The sequence below is a fragment of the Procambarus clarkii genome, chromosome 65, assembly GCF_040958095.1.
Source record: "Procambarus clarkii isolate CNS0578487 chromosome 65, FALCON_Pclarkii_2.0, whole genome shotgun sequence".
Classification (NCBI taxonomy): domain Eukaryota; kingdom Metazoa; phylum Arthropoda; class Malacostraca; order Decapoda; family Cambaridae; genus Procambarus; species Procambarus clarkii.
The window spans coordinates 22342506-22361375 of NC_091214.1; the positions used below are offsets into that span (position 1 = coordinate 22342506).

At 38.2% G+C, this 18870-nt stretch overlaps 1 protein-coding gene across 1 annotated transcript; it reads right to left on the minus strand.

The window, feature by feature from the left end:
• Positions 1-758: 758 nt before the first annotated feature.
• On the minus strand, positions 759-6499 carry ATPsynCF6 (ATP synthase, coupling factor 6). Its single transcript, XM_045763352.2, has 4 exons — positions 6344-6499; positions 4855-5007; positions 2649-2785; positions 759-883 (listed from the first exon to the last, which is right to left on the minus strand). The coding sequence occupies exons 2-4, from the start codon at positions 5004-5006 to the stop codon at positions 858-860; spliced, it is 315 nt and encodes a 104-aa protein (XP_045619308.1). The 5' UTR covers position 5007; positions 6344-6499; the 3' UTR covers positions 759-857.
• Between the last annotated feature and the right edge of the window lie 12371 nt (positions 6500-18870).

The window sequence follows — 18870 nt, forward strand, 5'->3', positions numbered from 1 at the left end:
ACCGCATACAATTAAAAAGTTAAGTTTTGTCTATTTTCTAATAGAAAATACAGTTCAAGTAACTCAAAGTATACAAGGAAATGTTAAAATACAAATTAGAAAATGTTAAATTATACCCAACATGATTTTCTCATCAACTTTCAATTTTTTAATTTACTGTAATAAAATGCAATGTTTTCATGTTTACCATTAATTACAGTACAGCATAGTACTCCTAATGGTCCACCTTACTGAGCGACAGTTTCTCTATACTGTACTGACACCACACTACTGTAGCGTCTAGGCACCAACTCTTGTACCGAGGGGAAGATTTTTGGACGAACATTTCACAAATGTTGAAACATTTTTAATGCATTCTGTAAAACTGGCATACAGCAGTAAATAACTTTCACCATTTGACTGTAAACTATGCCCATTGGAGTAACAGGAATAAACAAAGGCATTTTCTGCTATAACACACTTTTTCCCCTTGCAGTCGTAATTACAATCTTCCAAAAAGTAATTCTAATCCATAATGCATTTAAAAAACATTTAAATAAACAGACTTTTCATGCAATCACACATTTCATGAAAGTGAATATTTTAACTGCTTTAAAAGCAATCAATTATTAATGAAATGTAAAATATAAAAATAACAGGATCAATAATGAAGGTTAAACCATTTACTTTCAATAGAAATGTTAAAAAATATTGCAATGTTTAAACTTTCTATACTCCCAATTCATTCAATTAGAATACTGTAGCAATGAAAGTCATCAAAATCTACAATAAAGTTTTATTCACATGTATCAATAAGGTCTTGACATTCTCTCATATAAACGGGCTTTATACAGGTTAGACGAGATGCGGCTATCAAATTAAGCAACTGGATCAATCTTGGGTTCTGTAAAATAAGAGAAACAAAATCAGTGTGTTGTTTCATAATATACTTTCAATGAAAATTAGAGGTGATTAATGGATTATCACCTAGCATCACAACAAAAGGGTCATGGGTAATCTCTACGACTACTGTACTGTATTGCCAGAATAGCAGTACAGGTAGTCGTAGGACACAGCTAACAGATGCAGTCAGTTGTTGTATTTCAAAACTTGACCAGTCCAGCAACGTGGAGGCCTGGTCGAGGATGGGCCCACGGGAATGCTAAGTACCGAAATCATCGCATGGTAGGGAAGGTACGTGGAAAAGACACACACACACCAGCCTAGCCACCAGATTAATACTCGAACCGAGGGGCATGAGCTACGAGGAGATACTATGGGAATTAAACCTCACGTCACTGGGAGACAGAGTTAGAGGGCAAATGATCACCACATACAAGATTCTCTGAAGAATTGATAGGGTAGATAAAGACAGACTATTTAACCCAAGGGGCACATGCACTAGGGGACACAGGTGGAAATTTAGTGCCCAAATGAGCCATAGACACATTAGAAAGAACTTTTTCAGTGTCAGAGTAGTAGACAAATGGAATGCATTAGGAAGTGATGTGGTGGAGGCTGACTCCATACACAGCTTCAAGTGTAGATATGATAGAGCCCAGTAGGCTCAGGAACCTGTAAATTAGTGGACTGACAGTTGAGAGACGGGACCAAAGAGCCAGAGCTCAACCCCCGCAACCACAACTAGGCAAGTACAACTAGATAAATACACATACACATGTGCTAGTACTGCCTTAGCATGGACATTTTTTGGCAGATTTCTGCATGGGTTGAAAGCCCTGGCTCACCAAGTGCTATGGACACCATACGCATTATACCAGTATCGTTATATCTGTTGCTGTAACTAACAGGTTGCAGTCAATTATTTATACAAGTGGGTAAAAATTGCTGGGGTGGATTATAGGCACACACTGTATGGGAGGGTATGGTAATAATGGATGTGGCTGGGGGTTAGTTTGAGAGTGGAGGGGGGTGGTTGAAGTGGGTATATATATAGGTCAAGATAGTGTGCTACATAGCAGTAATGAATTGATGCTTTCTCCTCATAGTTCTCTTCACCCTTTAAGATCCCTCCCTTATGATTTTAAATAGTCTACTGAAAAGTATTACATTTTATTATTAAAAAAAATAAAAAAAAATTGGCTTAAATTTTTTGATCAGGATGATGGGATCAAATTAGCTTACTAGGTTAAACATTTTCTAATGTACAGTTAATGTGATTTCACCGTGTTTTAAATTGCTTTTTTGGGTTATTACACTATATAATAACAAAAGAAAGCTATATTTTAGTTCAGAAATTTGTTTTATTATAAACTAAGAGGTTAAGATTTTACATCTACTATAAGACTTCATAAAGATACAGGATAGTATCACAAAAAAAAAAAAAAATATATCAGTTGCTATTAGGCTACAAAGCACAATTTCAATAGCAGCCATACTTTTTGTCAAACACTTGGGTATACAAATGAACAAATCCACACGGGCCGTGATGAGGGTTCGATCCTATGCCCGGGATGATCCCAAACAAGACAGTCAACTTGGGTATACATTGTAAGTATACAAGTCAAAGCATTGAAAGATTCAAAATACAGAATAGAAATCTCAAGGAGAGAAGTGGGGGAGGGGGAAAGAGGGAAATTCCATAGTAGGGATTTTTATCTAATTCTTTAAAAAATAATAATAATAAAAAAAACATTTAAGAAGCCAACCTTCAAACTTGAAGGTAGGGAATTTTGTCATGTCCACTCCCTGACCGCCACCATAGTGACGAGCTACTTTATCTAGTTCTTGCTGAAGCTGTTTCTCAATATCAGGAGTTAAATCTACCAACTTGCCACCAAGAGCCCTGAAATAAAATAAAGATTAATACAATACTGTACTCAAATATTATACACAAACAAAGCCAAAATGCATCATCCACCCACTTAGGCTTTATTTTAAAGAGGCATGCTATGTAAAATTTGTGGTTTTTTTTTTTCCTTCAGGTAAAGAGGGCCTGACAGCTGAAAGGACAGTGCTTGAGATTCGTAGTCCTGAGGTTCCGGGTTCGATCCCCGGTGGAAACCAATTGGCAGAGTTTCTTTCACCCTGATGGTCTTGTTCACCTAGCAGTAAATAGGTACCTGGGAGTTAGACAGCTGCTATAGGCTGCTTCCTGGGGGGGTGTAACAAAAAAGGAGGCGAGGTCGAGGACCGGTCTGCAGGAACGTTAATCCCCAAAATTATTTCAAAATAACTTCAAGAAGGTATATCTGTCCCTTGCCAGGCTCCCCATAGATCATAAATTTTTAGTACTGTACTACAGAACCGACAAATTACCATGTAAGTGAGCAGAGAAGGATGAAATAGTTTACTTTTGACCATTAGGGGCCTCCCATAGGAGAGAGAGAGAGAGAGAGAGAGAGAGAGAGAGAGAGAGAGAGAGAGAGAGAGAGAGAGATTAAGATGCACAATTTACATTCTTTAAAAGTTTATCAGAATAAGTCAGGGATATCTGTCAAGGATACAAATAGAAGAAAATGTAAATATTAATAGGGTGTTACAAATGATTAAAAAATTAAATTTGGCTTTTGAATAAATTTGGGTAAATGACCCATCTAGGACCCATCTCTTACCCCTATTTTACATTACATTTTCCCCTCCCTGCTATCATTAGGAAGAGTGGAAAGAAGAAATTTCCTTTGTTCTATATATTTCAATTTCACCAGCCAGATTTTTATGTAAAACCAAAATATTTTCAGTCAATTCGGTGTTCTAAAGATAATAAAAGGCATCCTGTTAATACAAAGAATCACTATCAGACCTATATAGGTATTAGATATACAGTACTGTATATGTACACTATAATTACACAAAATAAACACTTTTCTAGTATTGTCAGTGACCTCACACATCACCCTCCCCCCCCCCCCTCATACACAGCCTAGACAAGCATTTCACAACCAGGTTCCATTCCGCAACAACATTGTCAATGTTTATTTTGTGTGTTTACAGATATTGTTGACTTTTTATTAATAAATATAAATGAAAATAATATACTGTACATATACAATAATTTTTATGCAGTGGTTCCACAAGACATGAAAATTATTTCAAGGATTCCACAAGGGTGAAGGAGGATCAAAAGGAGGGATCAAAATGTTGATCAAAACGGGATCAAGGAGGGTCAAAATGTTGAGAATCACTGGCCTGGACTAAACAACCATTACAACAATGCCTTGCTGAACTTCTACATCAATTTCAAACCAGTCACTTGATAAGCTCTTCAGACTCCTCCTATATTCACTTTGTAATATGGTCCATAAATGACATGTACAGTATAACCTTGATTCAACAAACCTCAATTTGGTAAATCCCCGATTGGAACATGTATTTGCCATGCCAGATTTACTCGCCCAATTCAATGAACACGAGTTCGTTGAAGCAGGGGTACGTGTGAATTTGCTTAGGATGTTGGGGCCAAATTCACAAATGGAGGAAACATTACAAGTTATAGATGAGGCCTTTGGAAAGCCATTGAGCATATTTAAAACCAAATTCTATAGTTTATTTTAATTTTGAGATTCCCCAGAAGCCATTCACAAATATTGGTAATTATCCTTTGAAAATTAGTTTTCAAGGCTAGGGAGAGTGAAATATGCAGGATGTAATTAACTTATCACTTCACACTGTTCTCTTTTAATCTCATAATACATTTGTTCTAGTCCCTCTCCTTCAGTTTGCATCCAAAGAAAATTTCTTTTCATACTAACTTTTTGCCATATCATAATTTTTCTTTATATACAGTACACATTCAACATCACTATAAATTCTCCTTTCATACTTACCAGGCAATTTACACTTTCTCTGGTTAAAGATTATGGAAGAGCTATGTTGATAACACCACTTATCAAATACACATCAATGGTAACGTACTTGCTTTTCTTGGAGTAATCCTGAATCTTGTCCAAAAAGAGCTGCTGGATAGGGTCGGAAGCTTTCTTGAGCAGCACAGCTGATGCACCATAATTGCGATGCACTGCACAGCGCAGTGATCTCATCTCGGGAATAAGCCTGGTTACAATCATCCTGCAAATGCAAATATTATGCTAAGGATTACCTTAGGTCAATGCCTTAAAACTCTGAAGACACAGATGGTGCTAAAATGCTTTATACTGTATTCAGAAATGCCAGCCAGTGTACTAAGAGCTTTTCATTCATCCTACTTTTCTCATACTGGCTGTTCATTCATCCGCTTCCTGAAAGTTGTTCACTCATCCTGCCATATACGGAGAACTGTTCATTTATCCTGCCCTGCTGTTCCAAAAGTTGTTGCAAATGGCAGCAAGTATCAAACGATTCAACATCGATAATAGCGCTTAAAAATTGATTCATTCTCGATAATGTTGATTAAACATTACTTGAGCATGTTTTAGTGCCTAGGAGAGAATGGGAGAGAAATACTATGCGTGCTAGTGGCTGTACAATAATTTAACATCTCTTGTATATAAACAATAAAAATATAAATTAAAAAATAAACTTTGGTCTAGTTAGGTTCTAAAATCCGTTGGCAAACGGTCTTCAAGTAGTTTAACAACTACTCCATAGTCACGAAGTATATTTTGTTCTCTTGCAAACCTTAAACCTCCTATAGGCCTGGGTTTGCTACCTTTTGCAACATACAGTTCACACCAAACCAAATTCAGGATATATATATTGTAGAATCCACTAACCCGACCTAACCTAATAATACATAGGATATATATCCTAGAATACACTAATCCCTAGCCTAACCTAGGGATAAACAGGATATATATCCTAGAATACACTAATCCCTAGCCTAACCTAGGGATAAACAGGATATATATCCTAGAATACACTAATCCCTAGCCTAACCTAGGGATAAACAGGATATATATCCTAGAATACACTAATCCCTAGCCTAACCTAGGGATAAACAGGATATATATCCTAGAATACACTAATCCCTAGCCTAACCTAGGGATAAACAGGATATATATCCTAGAATACACTAATCCCTAGCCTAACCTAGGGATAAACAGGATATATATCCTAGAATACACTAATCCCTAGTCTAACCTAGGGATAAACAGGATATATATCCTAGAATACACTAATCCCTAGCCTAACCTAGGGATAAACAGGATATATATCCTAGAATACACTAATCCCTAGCCTAACCTAGGGATAAATAGGGCTTAAGACATTAGAGAAATAAGTGTATTGTGGACACCAGAGAGGTCGAAGTCTGACCGGCCGATCCATACACAAGTCATCAGCTGATCAGGACAACACACATCAATAACTACCATTTCCAACAGTCATACGCCACCCGTACACCCCCTACCGGACCCTCACTACCCACTAAACACCCCGAGACACAATAACCAACGGAAAATGTTACCTGAGATGGTGGAAAGTGTATGATAAAGAGTCGGTACGGGAAGCCGGGTTGGACTGGTGCTGGAGACGGCCGGACGGTGCTGCCACCCCGCGGCTCAACCCACAACCTCTATATTCTCTTCCCAGGATACACCACGCCTCATTCCATCATCATATTTACCTGTATTTACCTGAAGGATACTCATACTATTGGTCTCGGTGAGGATAGAAAGACGGCGGCTTGTCAAAAGACTCTCCCCATTTGCATTTCGGTAATAATCCTGTTACCGAACCAGTATTTACCCAGCTCTTTTCTAAAGCCTAAAACTGTTTAATTTAACCTACGTTTCAAATGTATATTAAGAATCTGTAATCCTTTACCCCACCGCCCACGGGATGGGTATGGGGTGCATAATAAAGAAAGAAATTGAATTGAAATTCTTTCCTAAATCTATACTTATCCAATATCTCATACCAATATTTCATGCCCGAAACGCTTTGCGTAATAGTGGCTTTAGGCATTGTATGTACTAGCTATACCTATAAGTTAAACAATCCTTGTAAATATTTATTGTATGTATGTACCTTACCTAAATAAAATTGTATTGTATTGTATTGTATTGTATCTTTCCTTCTATATCTGGATGATCTTTTCCAGCTCTACAATATACTGTATATTGTTTATAAATATACAATATATCGTATATTTTCTTGTTATTTATTTATTTTGAAGGCACAATGGATTTTCCAATGTAGATATAAAAGTAATGTAGGAGACATATATGTACATCGCTTCAGTTATATAGCTTGGACATAAATTATTATTGTTAAACTGTTTTATTTAACTGAATAGCTTGAGCTACTTCATCCCTTTGTGTGCATTTATACCTCAATAACATTATTCCATTTTCAATTAATCCAGTTATCATTTAATTAGAATAAATGAATTGGGTACCACACACAGGCCTACACCATTTAGGCTAGATATAATTCCGCAGCAAAAACCTCACTTGAGCATCAGACGCATACAGGTAAGTTGAGATCCACGTTCCGTGCCAACTTATTAAGCTTACGGCAGGTAACAAGGAGAGTGAAGCTTGGCAGCCGAAGCTAACTGTATTAGCTGGGAGAGTATGAACCCTCAGAGCCGGCACCCAAGCACACACAACACGGCATAGGAAAAATTGCTAAATTGGAAGGGTGGAGAAGAACGGGGAACGAACGAGAGAGAGAGAGAAAGAGAGAGAGAGAGAGAGAGAGAGAGAGAGAGAGAGAGAGAGAGAGAGAGAGAGAGAGAGAGAGAGAGAGAGAGAGAGAGAGAGAGAGAGAGAGAGAGAGAGAGAGAGATGGAGAGGAATAAGATAGCATTGCAAATGGATGGCAAAACTCTAGAGTTCACATATGAAGCTGACATTGTGGGAATGAAGTTCGACTCTTGAATGCCAATGAAGAGCCAAGTGCTTAACCTAGCCCAAAAGGCAGCCAGGAAACTAACACCCCCACGGCGCATCTCACACCTCGACAGCAGTGGCTGCAAAACCTTATATGAAGCACAAGTTCGCTCTCATCTAGAGTATGAACCTCTCTCCTGGACGGCCTGCCCCCCATCATTCATCAGACTTTTGGGCAAAGTGGAAAGACGGGCAAGAAGGCTCATCTCTAGTCTTGACCAAGTCTGGCGGATATGGTCTGAAGATCAGAGCCTGCAACACCGTCGTGATGTTGGTGGTCTTACTGGTATGTACAAGGCCAACATCCTCAAAGTTCCACACCTGGCCCAACTCCGTGGACAACCAGTAGTTGACACCCATAGCACTATAGGCTCTTAACCTTCAACAGTCTTATGCTCGAACTGCCTTTATCAAGAACGTCATTCCATCATCAATCATTAATTCCTAGGCTGACTTGCATCTGGAACTTATTTGCTCAACAGGTTGATACATGGAAGATCAGGTCAACTGCTCACATGAAAGCTCTGGCACACAGTTGGCTACTGGATCATCCTGTTCTTTATATGATTGTTACCTAATGTTGTTAATGTATAATGTTTTTGTTTTTTTGAGATATATACAAGAGTTGTTACATTCTTGTACAGCCACTAGTACGCGTAGCGTTTCGGGCAAGTCCTTAATCCTATGGTCCCTGGAATACGATCCCCTGCCGCGAAGAATCGTTTTCTCATCCAAGTACACATTTTACTGTTGCGTTAAACAGAGGCTACAGTTAAGGATTTGCGCCCAGTAAATCCTCCCCGGCCAGGATACGAACCCATGACATAGCGCTCGCGGAACGCCAGGCGAGTGTCTTACCACTACACCACGGAGACTGAACATGAAATAACTGAGTCTTAAGGAGTAGGCTTCAGATGAGCTTAGGTAGGATAACAGCCCTTGCTTGCAGTGTTACTAAGTACGTCACTTGACAGCCTTTATGAACCCTAGCCTTAGTTAAAAAGGGGGGGGGGGAGAGTGAGAGGCCGGGAGAGTGAGGAGGGTGAGTGAGAGTGAAAGGGAGGGATGGTGAGATAGTGAGAGCGCCAAGAATGATGATAGTGGCGGGAGAAGCCAACATGGAGGGGCAGGATAGCCACCACTCCCGCTGTGGCGTGACGCGGGTTGGGCGGAGCAGTGTGTGTGGGCGGATATTGCTCCCTTTTTGTTTTACACTAGTGGCTACAGTAATAATAATAGTTTTTGTTGTACTCTTGTTTGCATGCTAAGAGTTCTCCCTCCCCTTAGCTTATCTGAACCCCTTACCTTCTTTGTTTTCTCAAGATCAGGAACCTCTAATTGCGATGGTTCCCAATTACTGCTGGGTAAACAGGGGGGTGGGGGTGAAGGGCAAACCACCTTGCCCTGCACTTGAACTCTAGGTCGTCAATAACTTAAGAGGCAAGCAATCTTACGGTAGCATAGCCGTGTCTCAGCTTCTGGGCCACGCCTCTCCAACTATCAGTCTTTTAATGCAACGGATTCCCGGCTTCTGACCAGGCCTGGTCAGCCAGGCTGTTAGATGCCATTGCTCGCAGTCTGATCACTGTCTAGGTAATCAGGTATCCTGTGGAGGTATTTATTAAGTTCTCTTCTGAGCGCCGTGGGAGAACTATTATGTTATTGGTCCGATAGCTTTTGTTTTGGAAGGTTCTTCTTATCGAGGCTGTCGTTTTCTTGCAGTTGTGGCCGTTATTTTATTGGGTTCTTTAAGACTAACGTCTTCCGACACGATTACTTACAAGTCTTTAATATTGTGTGATTTGACTGTTTTTCATATGTAGTTTATTTTCGTTTTAACCATAGCGTAGTAGCTGGAACTTGTTTCAAGAAGGCTAGTAGGTTCGTCTCACTCAGTGCTAGTAGCTTTATCTTCCTATATTTTAGTTCTGTTACTTATGGGATGTTTTACATCAAATCTCTGTACTTTCTCAATCGTTGGTTTGTTGTTATAGAGACGGGCTCTCCACGCCGGTGCTGCATACTCTGTACTGGTCAGTCAGACGCTGTGCACAGCGCTCTGAATGCGTCTCTGATGATGATGACGATTAAGCCACCCAAAAGGTGGCACGGGCATGAATAGCCCGTAAGTGGTGACCCCTTTGAGCCATAACCAGTATCAGTAGATGATACTGGAGATCTGTGGAGGTGCGACTGCACCCTGCGTGACGGGAGATGTCTCTCATGCCCTGAATGCGTCTGTGTCTACGTTCCTCAGGAACTGTCCTGATGTTCGCCAGTAAGAATGGGTCTCGACTCTTAATTTTCTGGGATCTGATCCACATTACGGTAGATTGTGAGAATAAGGGACCTAATAGAGGTGCGGAGAGCAAAATTTATGTCACAACGAGAGAGTATTGAAGTCAAGGTGTCAGTGACCCCACAAGGATGTGGAGCAATGATGCCAGAGACCTGACTGAATTTGTGCGCCCCTTGAGGGACTTGAAGTAGAGGGGGTAGAAATAGCCTAAGCTACTCTATACCTTTGAGATGTATTTTTTCTTGTCTCAATAAACATACTTGAACTTGAACCTGATGTTCGTATATTCGTATATTGACACCGTCGGCATAATAAAAGTCAACTCCGAGACCTCCGTGGATATGCGTAATCACTATACATTGTCAATATTTTGTTTGTATTTTATGAAAGATAAGCTGCATTGTTCCCAACTAAATAGACGGCTGACATACCGAAGGAATGCACAAAATACGTGGTAACGAGATCATTTCTTTCATGGATATTATAGGAAATAGAACTCAGAAGGGAGATTCCACAATAAATGGACTTAAACAAGAAATACTGACACACTTGGAAACCTGTCAAGTCCAAAGGGAAGACAGTGAAAGCTAAAAATAAAATCATAGCTGGGAGGGGAGGAGGAGGTGGGGGGTGGGTGGGTGGGTGGGGGGGGGGGGGTGAGATATAAGAGGCTTATGTTTGGAGGTTGACCCCCTCACCCCCCCCCCCCCCCCCCATCCACCCCTGATAAATTAAGACCTGCTTGAGTATATAAAACCAGAATATTGACTCATTTATTTTTCCTATATTATCATTTTCCCTGTATCATTATTTTTCTACTTATATAGATTATATAAACGACATTTAATTTTTTTTTTTTTTACAAATCTTTCATTCCCACCTCTCACTTAGGCTGGACGGTAGAGCGACGGTCTCACTTCATGCAGGTCGGCGTTCAATCCCCCGACCGTCCAAGTGGTTGGACACCATTCCATCCCTCCCCGCCCCCCGTCCCAAATCCTGATCCCTTCCAAGTGCTATATAGTCGTAATGGCTTGGCGCTCTCTCCCGATAATTCCCTTCCACCTCTCTCATCGTTATCGGAGCTCAACATCACAAGAGAAATCATCAACACAAACTATTATGCTGGAGGAAGGCTTCGCTAGGAGCAGTTAGCCGAGTTCTGTTAGTTTAGGACTGTGAAGACGCCGCCTGGGCTAATAACGTCTTGGACTGAAACTTCTTGGACCGAAACTTTCTAGGCTAAAATACTCAGGACAGAAACTGCCCGAGCTACAAAATCCGTTTTCGAAACTCAGTGACCTTTTGTGGCCTAAAGTGAAAATGGGCACGAAATGTTTACATGACAAATTAACACATAAGAGAATTTGCAATCCAATCCAATAACATTTTAACATTTTAATTAATATTTAATTAAATTTAATTTGTATTTAACTTTGGCTTTTTACTTCCTTTTGTTTCTCCATATTCACATTTTGTATACAGCTTTTTTTTATGCTACGTAAAAGCATACATCGGCTGGATATAACCGCGTTACTTCACTTAACGTAACAGTATATACAGTACACTGGTCTACGGGCTCACCATAGCCCGTGCTACTTGGAACTTTTTGTTCCAAGTAGCTCAATCTTAAACAACAACAGTACACTGAGAATTGTACCTCCACTTTGGTTCAAAAGTCTTATCGGATTAACGCCTGCTTTTGATAATTACTTACTGAACCCCCACTTCTGATTGTATATAAACTGAGATGTATATACATCCGTGTATATACACAGAAAGGTAGACACACTGAAATGTGTACCTAGTTATTTGTGTATATACCAAGCTTATTTTAGTTCTATCGAAAATACACACCAAATGGGTTCTGATGACAACCTTTTTATTCTCTGCACATCTCTTGGGTTTCACAGAATGAGTATCTCGTATCCATTTACTAATCCAGTATCCAGAATGAGTAAACCGCGCTCCATAGCCTCAACAAACAATTAGTTGAATCACATGATGATGTAATAATAAACTTGGTATTTAATGTGATGAACGGTTTCACAAACACACACACACACACATAAGGAATACTTAAACCCACTTTAAAAATCTTAGTTTATTTGGTATAATTCCTGTGTTACATCTTAAGCCAAAACGCGGTAGCATATTGTAAATATACAAGAGCATACAATTAATATACATTAATTACACAATGTGTACAGCAACATAACACGAGTCCCAATATGAGTGAACCTTGTGAGTGAAGCAACGCAGCTAAGGGGTCGAACCCTGAACCCCCTTGTTACGTTGAACAAAGCATTGAACCCTGTAGATCAACGCAACAAGAGGTCGAACAAGGGTGAACCCTTAAAGCTTAACAACGGAAAAAATAAGACACATTACAAGAGGAGAAACTTGAGGATATTGTAAACTTGTAAATATAATAAACATGAAAATAGGATAAAATACAAAATTAGAAAATCCTCATATTTAAAATAATTTTTTTTTAATTAAAAAAAAAAATGCTTTATCTTATTTTCTTCAATTCATTTCATTAATTTTTATTTTATTTAAGTACACCACGTTACAGAACTAACAAGGACATGGTATACATATCAATATATTAATTGTATATTATGTTAAAACCCCGATTAGGCTAAATAATGTTTTTTGAGCTTTCATTCTTTGGAAAAGGGTGACAAAAGTTACCATATTTCGGTAACCATTAATATGTGGACTATTATGTAGTCCAGGGAAATAAAGATGGTCTAAAACAGACCAAAATCAGTTTTAATAAATTTGTAAAAAAAAATTCTTTCATGTGAATTTTTGGTCACTAGACGTAAACCTCAATTTTGGCTCAATTGATGGTTTCAAATTCCTGACACACGTTCAATACTTTTCTTTGTAGTCAACTATTTCTATACAACTGCTTAGGCTTCCAAGATTTTGAAATAATACTCATGCATAACATTTCATTTCATGGTGGAAAATAAAATTTTTTGGTTAAGATTCTACATTATAATATTTTAAAATTTTGCAAAAATACACTTGCTGTCTGATAACATTAACTTCTCATACTTTTTATAGTAACTTTTTGATAATGATATATATATATATATATATATATATATATATATATATATATATATATATATATATATATATAATTATACAACCCAACTAACAATCTCTTTAAAAATTTATTACAGCCAAACAATTCTGTTTTGAAATACAAATTTTCCGAGAGATGACTTATAGAAATTAAAATATTCGTTAGAAATATATACTCACAGTGTAAAGGCATATTTAGAGCATGCCAAATATTTACTCTAATAGTTTCTCAAAATGAGTTCCTTATAAGGTACAGAGTGAGTGAAAAATGTCTTAAAAGTGTTTTAAACGTTAGATTTGAAATGTAATATTTTAATAAATGCATTAGACCTTGTCTTAAGAGAAGACATACTGTTAGTTAATTGTGGTACAAAATGATGCATTGGAGTGTTAAACTACAAAAGATTGCGGGATTATGAAGGATACGGTAAGGAGATTAGGGACGATTCGAAAGTAGGATTAGGGAGGATTCTTTAGCACGATTAAATGATACCGTAGCAGGTTTAAGGAGGATAAGCTAGCAAGATTAAAGAGTATACGATATCGGGATTAAGGGGAGGATACTATAGCAGGAGTAAGGAGGACACGACTGTTGGATTAGTAAAGATACGATACCGGGATCAGTAAAGATAAGACGACGGAGCCTAAGAAGATCGTTTGAATCTTCAACACAAATCATGACACCGAAGAGAGAAAACGTAAACTTGGTGGTAAAGAGCAGTAACTTAAACAAAATATTTCAGGATATTAACTAAAGACAAAGAGTGTGTTCGATATATAGAAACTTGTAACCAGAAGCAATAGCCGCTCTCTCAGCAAACATTCCAGAGTTTAGGCCTGACAACTGACATATATTATTTTATCCTGACAAGACTATTCTAAATATATAAAAACTAGTTCATAACATTATAGTTGGGTACGAAAAAAAGAATGAAACCAGGATGAACACCCATTCGGAATATCATTATCTGAATTAACAATATGTATCAATGAATTCTGCTGGAATACAAACACACCATAATATAAGAACAAAGGTAACTGCAGAGGGCCTATTGGCCCATACGAGGCAGCTCCTATTTAAGAACATAAGAACAAAGGTAACTGCAGAGGGCCTATTGGCCCATACGAGGCAGCTCCTATTTAAGAACATAAGAACAAAGGTAACTGCAGAAGGCCTATTGGCCCATACGAGGCAGCTCCTATTTATAACCACCCAATCCCACTCATACAAGTTACTGGGAATAACACCATTGTACAAGTTTTGTAGAAGATAAATCCAATTGATGACTCCAGCTATAAATTATATCCATCTTAAATTATACATAAAAAATCCAACATGTCAATATTAAATCAGTTAGTATTAAAAAAATACATCATGATGCATACAACAATCTGCATATTAATATACATACAAAGATCCAAAAATAAAATAAGCAAACGGTAACCTAATATCCAAAATTTCTAAAGGTGATAAGGTCACTACTGAAGCACAGTAGTGACCTTCTGTAGTATATATATATATATATATATATATATATATATATATATATATATATATATATATATATATATATATATATATATATATATATATATATATATATATATTATTAAGCAAGCTATTAATTATATCATCATGTGCAATATAATTTTAAGTCGAATAGTCCAATGAAAGACTCAAATATTACCTCCCCCAAAAAACCAGGAACATCTCATTTTCTTTCCCTTGGTACCAAACAGAGGCTCTTAGAATTTTTGTATGGATCAAGAAAACTATTCGTGCTGAGGAGGCAAAAGTCTGTACACGATATTCTGTTTGATCAGGCACTAAAATATCCCATATCGCCTCACGCCACGTCAAGGGGTCAGATTCACGAAACAGTTACGCAAGTACTTACGAACGTGTACATCTTTCCTCAATCTTTGACGGCTTTGTTTACATTTATTAAACAGTTTACAAGCATGAAAACTTGCCAATCAATTGTTGTTATTGTTATAAACAGCCTCCTGGTGCTTCGGAGCTCATTAACTGTTTAATAATTGTAAACAAAGCCGCCAAAGATGGAGAAAAGATGTACAGGTTCGTAAGGGCTTGCATAACTGCTTCGTGAATCTGGCCTAAGGAAGATAACGCCTCTCAAGACTGTCCTCAAAATACTAGGCTAATCTTTCCAAATTAACTAATAAATCTAGAACAGAAATGAAAAAAAATGTCTGCAAGAGCTTTCACCTCGAGATTTAATTTGCAAAAATATCAAAATCACAACACTCAAATTAAAATAGACATTTTCCTAAGTGACTCCAAGCAGTCCATCAGCAGGAAGTTTTTAGTACAATAAAACGCCTTTGAAGAATCTAACCCGCATGTGCGAATGCCTTCCAGGAGACTTGACCATCTCAGGTTCTAACTCTTTGGTCAGTTTGGACATCTATACACTCCCAGGAGGTTTAAACACCTCTGCCAACACCATCTGTGACACCCTGAACCGGTTCCCGTAACCACCTTTCCAAAATATTGACACACATACATCTGTCGAGAGCATCTGTTACACTAGTCGCCTTCAATGGATTTAGATACATTTATATAACAAAATAAGAGTTTTAAAAGAGTGCAGACACTTTGGGCTGGCTTAATCACCGTGCCAACAGCGAGTGTCACGCTAAGGGATCTAATGCCTTATAGGATTCATATATAGGATTCCAACTATAGGATTCAAATATCTGGAGAGATTTTCATATGTTTTAATGCCTTTGCATATCCTTTTAAGATGTTAACTTTGCAAGGTGATAATTTAGACCTATTGTCTTACGTATGACCCCTCACTATCCTGTGTGGCAGTGAATATGAACATGTCATATCTTCACTGAAAAATATCTGATCTTCACTGTCCTGTGTGGCAGTGAATATGAGCAGCATCCTCAGTCATGTGTGACAGTGAATATTAGTAGCATCCTCACTGTCCTGTGCGGCAGTGAATATGAGCAGCATCCTCACTGCAATATGATCAATTCAATTTGTCAATTCGCGACTGAATTGTTGCGAATTGACAAAAAAATCTATACCAATTTTTGTCAATAACCAATAAAGATGACCTGCCTACTGTACAGAAGACTTATTGAGAGCATTTACACAGTCAGATATATTATTTACATCCATTAGACATACTGCATAGAAACCCAGAGGCGCTGCCCAATGTTTCTTGCCTAACAAACTAATATATATAAATGCAAATCATTTACACATGCTGCTGTTTACAAAATAAAACACAAAATACTGTACATGGTTTACTCACATATAAGACTTCTGTAAATAACTGTAAATTCCCTGCTGATCTTGTGCACAATAATAACGAATTGAAGCACACTAGGCTAGGCAAAAATCATTAAACCCAAAAACCACCCAAAAATATCATAGGATATATAATACAAATTATTTACACTTCCCCCTTCTCCTGTTTACTGACAGAGAGAACTGTAAATTAAACCGGATTTCAGAGCTTCGTTTGTCGAATTCTTATATATATATATAAAATTATGTTGCATACGTAAATCGCTTAAATTTCTCCAGTTTAGGCTACCCCCCCTCTCTCAAAAATACAATTTACAATTCCCCCCTCTTGCGTGTAAACGATTGACTATTTATATTTACACATGTGAGGTAAAGAGTGTGGGAAAGAAAGCATTTACAACCGAGGTATTTACAAACTCTAACTACAGTTTCGAACATACGATATACAGTCCTTACGAACATACGACAGCTAACGACACGAACTAGAGCCGTTAGAACGCTAGTCTCGCTTCCGGGCCATGGAACAGGAGGAGGCAGAGGGAAGGATAGGAGGATGGGAGGGATAAGGAGGGAGGGAAGATGGAATAGGAGAGGGGGTAAAAGCCGCATAAAACTGTGGTGACTGGGAGATGTTCAGTTTAGGATGATAAGGATTGATGGTTTGCTGGAATTTGGGGTTGAATCGTTGCTGAAGAGTTGACAAAATAAGGATGGAGGGTTAAAAAGAAGGTTGAGAACTGCTAAGTTGAGTGTCCTATGAGTTGATGACGGTTGATGAAACGTGGATCGTCAATGCCTGATGGGGGCCCGTTGAAAAAAAGGAAGGATATTTGGAAATGAAGTGATTATTTGCCAAGTTTGACAACAGTTGAAAGTTGAGGGGCACGTTGACGATTGTTGGGGTTCATGGTTGTCGTGATTGATGGTTGTCGTGGTTGATAGTTGTCGTGGGTTGATGATTACGCAAGTTGTGATGGAGGAGAGAGAGAGAGAGAGAGAGAGAGAGAAGGGAGGGAAGAGATAGAGCAAGAGAGGGATGGAATGAGGAGGCTTGAGGGGCCGCTGTGATGGGAAGGGCCGGTAAAAGAAGGGCCGGATTAGCGAAACTCTCGTCAAGAAAAGCAAAAATCTGTATATTAGAACATACATACACTAAATCCGGAGTCCTTAAGAGACACTCGCAGGGAGAAGCATCTTGGGTGGAGAGAGAGAGAGAGGGAGAGGGAGAGAGAGAGAGAGAGAGAGTGAGAGAGAGAGAGAGAGAGAGAGAGAGAGAGAGAGAGAGAGAGAGAGAGAGAGAGAGAGAGAGAGAGAGAGAGAGAGAGAGAGAGAGAGAGAGAGAGAGAGAGAGAGAGACAGACAGAGAGAGAGAGAGACAGACAGACAGAGACAGAGAGAATGATGGCCCTCAAACTGACACTTGAGGCTTGGCTCCATCCCCCAATGCTCCTCCCTACTAGTGCCGTCTTTGAATCTCGGGATAAGTTTTAACTTGAAATTGAGCGTCATTACTCCCCTGTTATAATTCACTAATACTACACACCACATCAACACTCTTAAATAACGCCATAACAAAAGCTTATACTGGAATGGCTCTGAGCAATGGAACATCCGAATGATGAACAACCGAACAACATACATCCGGGTGATGAACGGTCCGGATGAATGGTGACTTCGGATATGAGATGAAATTGAAAGGTATTTACGTGTTATATCCGGCTTGTGGGTTTCCTCTAAGTGCGGGCGTGCTCTAGAGATAAGTGAGAGTGTTTTGGAAACTGAATTCTGGTTCAGCGTCCCTCAACTCTTTAGAAAACATTTTTGGTATAATATCAGTGTAAACTTCTTTTTGCACAGTACTGTATAATGGTATCCAAATATTGAAGCTTAAAAATTACATTTTGATCACGATATATATATATATATATATATATATATATATATATATATATATATATATATATATATATATATATATATATATATATATATATATATGTGTGTGTGTGTGTGTGTGTGTGTGTGTGTGTGTGTGTGTGTGTGTGTGTGTGTGTGTGTGTGTGTGTGTGTGTGTGTTTCAAATATGACAAAGAGTTAGATCAATGAATCTAGCACGAATTTTACATATATATATATATATATATATATATATATATATATATATATATATATATATATATATATATATATATATATATAATTTTATGATGTTCTTCTTCCTTCTTCACTTGGAAAGAAAATTAACAAAATTAACTTCTTAGTTCATTGTACAATATTATTGGCCTGACTACAAGTTAAGGATTTAGTTTGAAGCTTCCACCACCTCCGGAGGCAGAGGGGGGAAGTGGATACAAAAGAAGTGAAGGTACAGTATTTTTGTAACCATGTAGGATAAGGTGAAGTAAGGT

Excerpts from the sequence above, each read along its gene's own strand:
- ATPsynCF6 (XM_045763352.2), bottom strand. The coding sequence starts at position 5,006 with ATGATTGTAACCAGGCTTATTCCCGAGATGAGATCACTGCGCTGTGCA. Across the intron at positions 2,786-4,854 it reads GATTACTCCAAGAAAAGCAA|GGCTCTTGGTGGCAAGTTGG; the intron begins GTACGTTACCAT and ends ATTTTATTTCAG. Across the intron at positions 884-2,648 it reads CCCTACCTTCAAGTTTGAAG|AACCCAAGATTGATCCAGTT; the intron begins GTTGGCTTCTTA and ends CTTATTTTACAG.